The 11165-nt window shown below is 42.0% G+C and overlaps 1 protein-coding gene across 1 annotated transcript; it reads right to left on the bottom strand.

The window, feature by feature from the left end:
- Nucleotides 1-2289: 2289 nt before the first annotated feature.
- arrdc3a (arrestin domain containing 3a) lies at nucleotides 2290-9746 on the bottom strand. The gene is made up of 8 exons (XM_028577995.1): nucleotides 9200-9746; nucleotides 7079-7160; nucleotides 6790-6937; nucleotides 6424-6526; nucleotides 5965-6221; nucleotides 4177-4333; nucleotides 3933-4075; nucleotides 2290-3239 (listed from the first exon to the last, which is right to left on the bottom strand). The coding sequence occupies exons 1-8, from the start codon at nucleotides 9477-9479 to the stop codon at nucleotides 3171-3173; spliced, it is 1239 nt and encodes a 412-aa protein (XP_028433796.1). The 5' UTR covers nucleotides 9480-9746; the 3' UTR covers nucleotides 2290-3170.
- Nucleotides 9747-11165: the final 1419 nt, after the last annotated feature.

Below are 11165 nucleotides of genomic sequence, written 5' to 3' on the forward strand. Positions count from 1 at the left end.
ATTGACAGACAAAAAGAAAAGAAAAAAAAAAGAAAAACAAACATTACAAATGGAGAATGAAGAAAAGTCAGTGAGTGATATTGCACTTTGTTTCTAAAATGTTTCAGATCCCGTCTGCCGGGTTCTTTATCTCTGAACACTTCAGTTCCTGCCTTTATTAGGTCAGGAGTTTTAGCTTAGTTGTGACACTGGACTACTCTGCAGCCCAAGCAAAATGGACTCTGGAATTGACCAACCTGAAAACAAATATGTGAGCTTATTCATAACCGTGGAGCTCGATTCAGTTTTCCGTAAGACAAAATCCAAACAAAGAACTGCAAACAAATATATCAGAATAGAAAATGAGTTTACTGTGGAAGAAGCGGTTTGTCTGCTAGCCCATGTTACCTAAATGTTGGGGGGGGGGGCTGATCAACAGCTGCCACCCCCCCCAGGCCTTAAGGGGGATCAGAGAGTTCAGGGAGTCTAACTCAGAAAGGTTGCTTGTTCAACTAAGAAGAAAACTATATCAATGCCCAGAAATATGAGGAAAAAAAAATTATAGTCAACCCTCATCAGCTTCAGAAAAATAACACAATCGAGAGGCCTGTCCATGATGTCATTTTTTTTCCTTCTTTTAAACACTTTCTTCTAAAAAAGGACTCCTCTTCCCTTTTTGTCCTTTTGAATTAACATGGAAAGGTCGAAAAACATACATACAGATGTGTACAAATGTAATAAAAAAGGGAGAACGAGAGTTAACATAGACACTGAAAAATGAAAGAATCATGATCAAGTCTTTTCTGTGTCAAGGCCACTAAGTTAAGATCACTTTTAATAATCTGCAGTTTGTCATTTACTGTCAGAAGCTGTATATTTAGTTGCCAGCTGGATCTCGATAAGAGCGTCGTTCACGCACACACACACACACACAAGACATACAAACTTGTGTCAGCTACTTTTAATATGTAAACGAGTCACTAATCTTAAAGAAATACAAATTAAATAATGCATTACTGTCCTACACAACGCTGCTTTACTGCAAAATCCTTTACTAGAACATGGTTAGTACCAAGTGGTTTTTCTCCAGACCTTCACCACTGAATGCTTCTTTTTTATTTTTATTTTCTTATCAAAAAAGGTGCTTCTTTTCTTTTTTCCTGACTATGTCAAACCTCTGTTGCAGCTGGTCTTTTGTGTTGAATGAGTTTGAAAACCAATGTATTACTCAGTTCAACCTACTACTACTTGTTGTTCTGACCAGTCTGAACAGAGGTTTAGCAACGTCCCCAGCTTCTCATTTGTGCTGGGTTTGATCCTTTAACGCAGAAGCAGTGTCACTCCTCTTTTTCCTTTTTTTAATTTTTTTTTTTTTTTATAGCTAGCATTCTGGCTTCACTGGTCTGGTAAAAGAAATTCTAACTGTTGGTTGGATGAACTGGGCAAGTGCAGCAGGACAAAAAGGGAATGTGATTCATCTCAGAAAGCTGCCTTGCTTCTCTGCAGGTCTATTCTCTCGTTATGGTAGTTTCAAAAAGAAAAAAGTGCAATTTAAAAGAAAGCCTATAACATTTTCTTCTCTCCAAGCATTTGGCAAGTGAGACGACCACCTGAGACAGTGCTTTTTGGGCAGTTATGCAAGCCTGGTTTGCCCTGAGATTAGGAATAGAGGGCGGACACACACACACACACACACACACACACACACACACACACACACACACACACACACACACACACACACACACACACACACACACACACACACACACACACACACACACACACACACACACACACACACACACACACACACACACACACACACACACACACACACACACACACACACACACACACACACACACACACACACACACACACACACACACACACACACACACACACACACACACACACACACACACACACACACACACACACACACACACACACACACACACACACACACACACACACACACACACACACACACACACACACACACACACACACACACACACACACACCCCTCCTAATCCAAATCCAGCGCAATCTCAACAACTAAAAAAAAGCCACAAGCTATTCTACGATTGGAGCGAAATACAGAAACAGAATAACACAACTAAACTAAAAAGAGGAGGGAAGCCACAGCCACACTTGGATCCAAGCTGAGGAGGCAACATCTTAAAGAGCTTCCAGATGGAGATAGTGTGCTGCAGTGGTTGTAAAAGTCCAGTCCAGTCGTTACAAGTCACAGAGGAAAATGAAAAGTCTCACACAAATTCAGTGCATTGTTCTTGTCCTTTGTCAATCTTCTTTTTTTTTCTTCCTCAAAAATCAAATCCTGTTCTCAGCGTTGCTCAATGCAGATGAAAAGGCGTAAAACTCAAGCCTACTCATATTCTTAGTCTGGCACATTACGAGACTGGAACCAAACTGTTATGTTTTTTTTTTTCTTGTTTTTTTCTCTTTTCTCAATTCTCATTAAACAGAGCCACACAACTCAGGTAAAGAATAAAATGTGCAAAACAAAAATCCAAAATGAGGCAGGAGGATCTAGTGTTTTTGCTCCGTTGACTGCTGCCGCTGAATGCTTTCATTCATACATACAGGCAGACAGACTAAGGTGGTTAGAACGGCGTTGGGATTTTTCCTCTCTTCGTCCCGTTTTTTTTTCCTCTTTCAGTGATTCTGCTGAAGTCGGGACATGATTAGTTCTGCCATTTATGGGAGGAGCCATGTCCTTATGTGCCGTGAGTACAGAAGAATCAAGAAGAATCGAGGTTAAAAAGGAGGAGCTTGGCGGGGCCGAGGTGGGCTGATTCTTTATCGTCATTGTCAATACTACCGGTGGGGGGGTGGGGGTTTCATACAGACTGAATATGTGTTCGTCTGTATGAATCCCACTCTCAGCCGGCCCGACACAGGAAGGAGGCGATGCACCAAACTAGTGACTCCTTTTTCTTTCGCTGAGGGAAGGCAGGAACAGGTTTGTCCAAACCAACCCAACCATGGGCGTGTGTGTGTCCAAGTCTTTGTCGGTTGGTTGGATACTTTTGTTTTTCTCTCGATGTCGACAGCGTTCCGCGAACGTTGTTGTCGGAGAAAAAGAAACAAAGCAGAGCCTCGCGAGAAGGTTTCTTTAGAGATCCCCCGAGTCGGTGAAGGGAGAATTTTGCGGAAACTCTTCAGCGCGATGGACAGGCGTCGAGCCGGCGCTCCTCGGTACGTCTGGCATGTTCTGGGTTAGGATCGACCTGGAGTGGAGAGGAGAAGAGAAAAAGAAGGGGGTTTTATTTTATATGTCTGTAATAGAAATGTAGTCTGGATCAACGGCGCATGGCTCACGCGCAGGATGTCCGGATGCTACGGGAAACAACAACAACCTTCGAGCTAGCAAGCTACACGCTGAAAATGGAAAGACTTGAAGTCAATTTGGATTGTTCAACAAGTCGGGCCTGCTTGGTTCTTTCGGGGAACGATTGTAAAGATTTACAAAGGATTTGTTTTCGGCATTTATTCTGGACGTTGCTGTGGACGATTTACACACGGCGATGCACTGGTATGAGCAAATGCTGTTTAACCATGTATCAGCTAATTTAAATAGCTCACGTTACTGTATTATGTGAACAGTTAACTTCGTTTAATATGGTATGTGGAGTTTTCTTTTGCGGGGTGCAAATGTTCCACCAAAACAAGTTCCTTTCTGAGACTATTTTGCAGAGCCACCGTCGCTGCGTCTGGAGCTTAGCGCCGCCCAAGACGATTGTGATTGGTTTAAAATAAAAAATACAAAACAACCCAGAGCTTTTTTTTTTTTCACCTATCCTAGAATGTATCGGTGGTGTAGCCAGACTTTACTCCACAGCGCTGTGGAGATAGGTCTGGCAATTGCGACTAATAGAAATATAAATGGACAAATGCTTTGCTCCGTGTTATCTGGTGCTTACCTCGGAGTACAGAGGAGGAGGCTGGAAGCGGAACTCGTGAATGTAGGCGAAGAGAGGGCCGTCCAGCTCCTGGCGGGCTGCTGGGACATCCAGACTGCTCTGCCTCTGCTCTTCAGTCACAATTTCTGCATAGCTTGGTGGAGCTACAGAGGAACAGCGAGCCACATGTTAGCATTTAAAAAAAAGGCATACTCAGAAATAAAGAGTTGTCAATGTGAATCATGACCTGGGAGAGCCAACCTACCTTCAGGCCTCTCAGGCAGACCCATGCCCAGCCAGCTCATGCTGCACTGGCTGCTGACACTTGAGGTACGGGAGCCGAAGGAGTGGAGAGGGATGGTTCCGATGACCAGGGGCAGGTTCAGGGACAGGTTTATCGCCCCAGGTATGTCCACGTAAACCTGAGTACACATGAGGACACGGCAGGTTAGAATACGCAAGCAGGCCCTGATCTAGGCATAGGCACGTGCCTAGGGAAAAGTCAAAATATACATTTTTTTTTTTCATAGTTTTACATAATAATTTAAAAATGTAAATTTCCAATCTAGTGCTTCATCTAAACTTGTATGTTTTGTTATATTGTTTTTTTTAGTACAGTAAAGTAACAAAAACTCCTATCGCGGTAATGTGTTTCCGGTTCAGTATGTTAGCTAGCCATAACGGATACACTAACACTTTTCTGGGATGCTTTCGGGTGCAGCAAAGCAGAAAAAAACAATTTTAAAAAGAAAAGAAAAGGACAAAGAGGGGCTTTACACAAGTTTCTCTCAGGCCCTTCAAATAAGCCAAAATTAGATGCATTAAAATACCTAAATAAACAAATTAGCATAATAATCATGTGGCCGTTAAAAGTAATTGTGTTTATTACCAAATAAGTATCCATTTGGAGGAGACCTGGAAAATTTTGTATGCCTTGTATAATCTTTCCATTTAATTAGGCTCTGTACGCAAGTCTTTGTGAGGTATAATACATGTACTACAATGTAGTAAATAAAAAGCTTTTCCTTATTTTATGAATTGGGGATGAAATCAAACCGCTTTTTAATTCTCTATAAGACAAATCCATGCTAAATGGGTTGTGCAGTCGTTCGACAATATGTGGGTCAATGACTTGAGGTCGGTTGCTTATGCAAGTTAGAGCGCGCGCCTGGTAGCGGTCTGTTCGCAAGGTAAAGAGGTTACAAGCACCCTCAAGGCAGGTGTTACCAAAGATATCCTGGGCTAATGCTCTTAGCAGCATGTGGAGATAACACCTGGTGCAATCCACGGCAATTTGACTTTGGTTCTGCGCGCTGAGTCAGCCAAGTCCTTTACCTGGAAAGTTACTGGCTTACGAGGAAATATTGATTCTGTACTGATAATGAGGCTGAGTAATGGGGGGAAAAAAAAAAAAAAAAGGACAAAGGGGACTGTAATGAGGACAGAAAGACCTATTTGTGGAACTTTACAACCATTGGTGCACATTTTAGAAACATCCAAAATAAGTTTCTTACAATAGCCCTGTGCATTGCCAGGAAGTGTATAGCCATCACATGGAAGTCGGACTCCAATCTTCCTATTGCTAGATGGCTTCAGGAAATTAATTTGTGTATTTCACTTGAAAGGCTCAAGTACACCCTTAGAAATTAATATAACATGTTTCTCGGGATTTGGCAGCCCTATTTGGCCTATATGAATACCTTTGCCGACTTATATAGCGGACTTAATTTGAACCGATACAACACTGGTTATCAGGGCAAGCTATATTGTCTCTTTGCATTGCCTCTCTTTTCCAATTTATTTTTATTTATTTATTTTTTTAAATCACCTACTCCTTTTGAGTAGGGTCTTTCTTATTTTGTAAATGAGTGTGATTGGGGAAGAGGTTTTGAGTTACATCTTTGTGAGTTAATCCGTTTCATTAAACTGAAAATTTGAAAATAAATACATATTTGTCTATGCCAGTGATCTCTGGACAGAGGCAAAGAAGAAAAGGGCAGTTAGGCTAAATGGGAATGTGTGGGTGGCCCAAATCCAGTAAGACAGTACTCACCATGAGGGAGTACTCCACTCGGATAATGTTGCAGTCCAGGATGGAGGGTGAGACAGGTGGGATCTTCAGCATCTTGCCGCTCCAGGTCTCCGTTTTGCCCGAGGACAGAGACTCACCCCGCAGGTTGGCCACCAGCTGCTTGACCTCCTTCATCTTCCCTTTGGCATAGAAGGTCTGGGTCTGGTAGATGGCCGCCTTTGGCACCACCATGCGAGAAGAGCAGTTCTCAATCTCGGCAAAGATCTGGATCGACTCTCCTACAGAGTCAGACAGGGTGGAGGAGAGGTTCATTGACGTTTCTCTACATTTCTATCAACGATAATCTTTTTTTTTTTAATCCAGTGTGTCATTATTACTAATGAATGCAGTGACCTAGTGTGATACTTCCATTAACTTATCTGCTGAATACATGACTAACAAGGTTATCAGATGCATTATGAATCATTTACTTATTCTCACCTGGGGTGTATCCCTTCCTTTCAATTTTGGCACTTAGGGAAATAGGACCTGAGGTGCAGAACCAACAGCAAAGCGTCTTGTCTTTTGTGCCGGCCTGTGGTGACTGAAGAAAAAAAGTTGCAAAAAACAGATGCATTAGCAAATTTCTGGGAGATTGTTTTCTTCATGTTCCCCACCACAACCTTTAAAAAAAAAAAAAAAAAAAAAAAAAGGAAATAGTGATGTACAGACTACTATGTTTCTGTTATCTGTTGGGTAATCAGTTGAAACTAGACAACATTTTCACTTTGACGCTCATATTCGGGACAATTATGTCTGATTGTATGACTGAGTCTCACATGTTAAAAACTTCAAAAAATAACTTACCAGCAATAATGGAGTGTTGATGTCAATGTGCTCAAAGACTGTAAATTCCTTCTTGGTCTTCATGGGCAGGAGCCATGGCCTGTGGAGTTCTGCCTTTACCCAATAGCGCACACTGCCATGTTTCCCTTCAAAAGAGGTAGCCAGAGGTCTACAGGAAAGAAGAAAAAAGGAGGAAAAAGAAGAGAAAGGGGTTATGTTAATTGTCAAAAAGCTCACAAAAGGCTACAGCTGAATGATTGGTGATAGGGATATTTAAATTCTGACTCGAGTGTAGTATTTAGACACTTACATCTGTGGAAGCTCGAGGCTGAATGCATACTCATGTCTTCCTGAATGGATAGTGGTGAGTCCTTCCTCAGAGTTGTCATCGTCTGAAAAAAAGGAGGATTATATTCCAAACACATGTATACCATACCTGGGTAAAATTCTCTACGAAGGCATCTGAAAGTCATACCAAAAAAAACAGGGTGGGGGAGACAAAAGAGAATAAACGGATTTTACTATCATATTGGTTTGTAAAAAAAAAAAAAAAAAAAAGATGTATTGAGAGATGAGACTAATATTTGTAGCACACCAAAGAAGTGGCTTTGATTTGAGGAGTCAGAAACTGAGCCTGCAAGTTTGTGCTTTTTGTATGAACAAAGAACCTACATGGATCCCATTGTGTTATGCGGAAAACTGGGCTATGTGGGGCAACAATAAAATCATATGGGTAGATCTGTCTCACTAACAAGGACCGACTTGTTTTCCCATTTATCTCTTAATAAAAAGATTAAAAAAAGAGCATATTTTTCGAGGAGACAGGAGAGGACATTTTCGCATCGGCAATTTTTTTAATTTATTTATTAATTTAAAAATAAATAAATAATTTCATTAAAAAACAAAACAAGAGTGCACTTTTGAAGAGCTGGGTCGCCAGGCCGGGTGTGCTTCTGCCAGCTCAGCACTCCCTCCCCCTACGAGCAGCAGCCGTGTGGTAAACAAGTGCGGAGCTGTCAGTCAAACGGCAGACTCAAGCAGGAGGAGACCGGCCTAAACCGGTGTAAGCAGCTTCCTACAGCCGCTCTGCTCTCATTACGCATTCGCTGTGCGACACCGCAGTCACTACTACCTACTATACTGTCTATGCTACCAACGAGCCTGCTGCTCTCCTGAGTCCAGGCCACCAACCACCGCAGGTTTCCACGGTTTTATCCACTTCGGCATCACAGGGACATTATAGCGAAATGTTGCTTTAGTCGAAGTATTAGCAGATTATTTTTGTGAACGACGTAGCAAAACGTTTGTTTGGAACAATGTATCTCAATTCAAAACTCCAGAGCCGACCAATTTGCCTGGAAATGACAAAATGTCTGACAGTCGAGCGAAATAAGAGTTTGCCAAACCCAGTTTACATGCATACACTTGGAGGGCTGCTGCAGAGTGGACCAGAAACTATTTGTTTTTTATAAGAAGAGTGAAGATGTTGCAGATGGACGAAAACACCAAGCTAAACCCAGACCATTAAAAAAAAGATACACAGACCATTAAAAAAGACACACTCGCGATAGGTACTTCGTTTTACTATCGAAAACAACCATCCTGCGGATAAAGTCACGCCAATATGTCTGAAGCACAAAGCTGCTGACAATAAACCCCAATGCAACGTCATATTATATGACAGCAAAGCACATATTTGCAGAGGAAACATATTTAATGGAAGAAGAACGGAAACAAAGTATCAGCTTTGCATTGTTGAATATATTTTTTTAATTAAAAACTAGAGTCTCGTTCTGTTTTGCAGGTGTTTTCTTAATTAAAAAGTTGCAGAATTTTTCTGTCAGTCTCTGCAAAAGAATGATGTCATTGGCCACACATGAGCACCACAGCCAATGACACACGGGCATGCGCTTTGCTCCGCCCTCCCCAGGTCCAGTTTTCTGAACAGGATTGAACCGCTTTGAACAATGGGTGGAAACTTAAGAAAAGCTACAAAGAAACGCCAGATATGATGAGTTTCTGCATTGAAAACGTCCAACAAAGCTGCGACACATCACTGCAAGTCATTACTCTATCGACCGGTGTCTCAAAAAATTGTATAATTCTCGCTTTATACTTGGAAAAACTATGAAAAACACAGATGCCCAAGCTGCTGTCATTCATTCTGACACCATGACACAAACAAGTAGCGATGGCGCTCTATGCTAATATCACAACTACATGTTACACAAACACAATCACATTAAAAAGCTATATTAAAGGCTATCTAATTATTCAAGTGTAGGACTTTAGCATTGCGTTATTAAGACTTGTTTCTGACATTCAAAGCACCAGCATCCTCCAGAAAACATAGTCCTCGGCCAGCACAACGAGCATCTTGCAGTCAGTTTCTCTCAAACTTGAGCAAAAACAATAAAAGCCAAACTCTTACCTCTCTCGTGCCCAATCAAAATATCTTTGTGATTCAGATATTCCACTTCTTCTGTGTAGTTTTGCGTGTAGGCGGTGTTGGATCCAGCATTTCTCGATTCGGTCCACCGAACTTTAGCAAATCCTTTCGCGTGGATTTTGAGAGACTTGACGCGGATTTCTCCGGTGACTTCGATGATCACCCTCCCTGAGACGCAGTCCCCGCTGGAGAAGACGGGGACATTGCTGTCATTGAGACAGTCGTAGCTTACTGTGAAGCTCTTTACCTTTCCTAGCACCATGGTGGAAAGATAGGCTACAGAGACCTCGAAATAAAAATAAAAAGAGTCTATGAAAAAATAATTTCATAAGAAAAAAAAAGAAGGGGGATGCAGTCTTTAGACACTGATCAGTATCTCTGCCCTGCAAGCAGCAGTAGGCACGATCAGTGGTTTCTGTGCGAGCAGTTCATTGAGATGTGTGATTGCTGAATAACAGCAAAGGGATGCTGTTATCATCCTCCACTCTGCTAGTTGGTCTCCAGTCAAAGACAAGGAAACCCCCGTAGCTCAGCTCACTTTAAGCGACGGGCTGTGTGAAAAACAACCTTGGGCGCATGCGCAGGGCTTTGGCTGCCCCCTCCTTCCGCCTTCTGGAAGTGTGGCTCTGAGCCAGATGACAAGTTTGGTCAAACAGCTGAAAGACTGCACAAAGAAGTGTTCACCACAGAAGTTTCATAAGTGAGATTTTACAGGTCACTTGTTATATTTAAAATAAATGAATACACCTTCCCCCGAAAATGTATTTCCAGGCTTTTCGATCAGAGATCAATATGTGTAAGGAATATATTTGATGTTTGCCGAATGCTCAATGAAAATACAAATGTTCCCTCTTTGTAATATATGATTATATGATTACCATTTATAAATGTTACATCACATGAGAATCTTTTGCAGAACTGCAGCTTCTGTGATATAATCCACACATATGGTTGCTGATATCCAGGCACACTGCAACCTCTATATCCATGTGCAATGAACAGAAAACAACAGAGCTGAGTCTTGTATGATGCCTGCAGCATGGACCATGTAGAATTGTCATGACTTCCCAAAAAGCTTCCTATATGGTATCTTTCATCTATCACATATACGCTTTTGTATTAAGATTAAAATGATCCATGCACATACAGTATGGGGTGGGGGGTGGGGGGGTTGGTGATTTCTCATTGTGTTGAGCTCACAGTTTACAGAAAAACAACTCTGAGGCTGAAAACGCCATCTGGTGGCCATCAGGGCTTCTAAAGACGAGCTGCAGCATCACCTGTTGAACAGCACTGTAACTCATTGTGCATTGTTTCCAACAAACATTCATGTCTGCAAAAGAAAAATTCAAATTCATTGCGATTATTTACCAGATGCCACATCAATTTAGCAATACAATTCGCTGTATAATGAGCATTGAAAATCACAGGAAGTGGGTGTATCTTTTACAGGCCCATGGTTGCAAGACCAGCAGAGAGCAACGCTATTGGATTATGGGATCAAATAAGGGTCATTCTTTTTTTAAAGGTCCCATGACATGGTGCTCTTTGGATGCTTTTATAAAGACCTTAGTGGTCCCCTAATACTGTATCTGAAGTCTCTTTCCAAAAAATCAGCCTTGGTGCAGAATTACAGCCACTAGAGCCAGTCCCACAATGAGCTTTCCTTATGATGTGCCATTTCTGTGTCTGTAGCTATTGAGGAGGCAAGATGGAGGGTGGGGTGTGGCCTTGACCAACTGCCACTTTGCTTGTTTGAAAGCCATGATGTCTCTCTCTCTCATGGGTGGGCCAAATTCTCTGGGTCGGCAAAGCAGAGAAAGGGGAGGTAACCTTCCTCCTTATGACCTCATAAGGAGAAGATTCCAGATCGGCCCATCTGAGCTTTCATTTTCTCAAAGGCAGAGCAGGATACCCAGGGCTCGGTTTACACCTATCACCATTTCTA

Source organism: Perca flavescens, chromosome 5 (genome assembly GCF_004354835.1).
Source record: "Perca flavescens isolate YP-PL-M2 chromosome 5, PFLA_1.0, whole genome shotgun sequence".
Taxonomy (NCBI): Eukaryota; Metazoa; Chordata; class Actinopteri; order Perciformes; family Percidae; genus Perca; species Perca flavescens.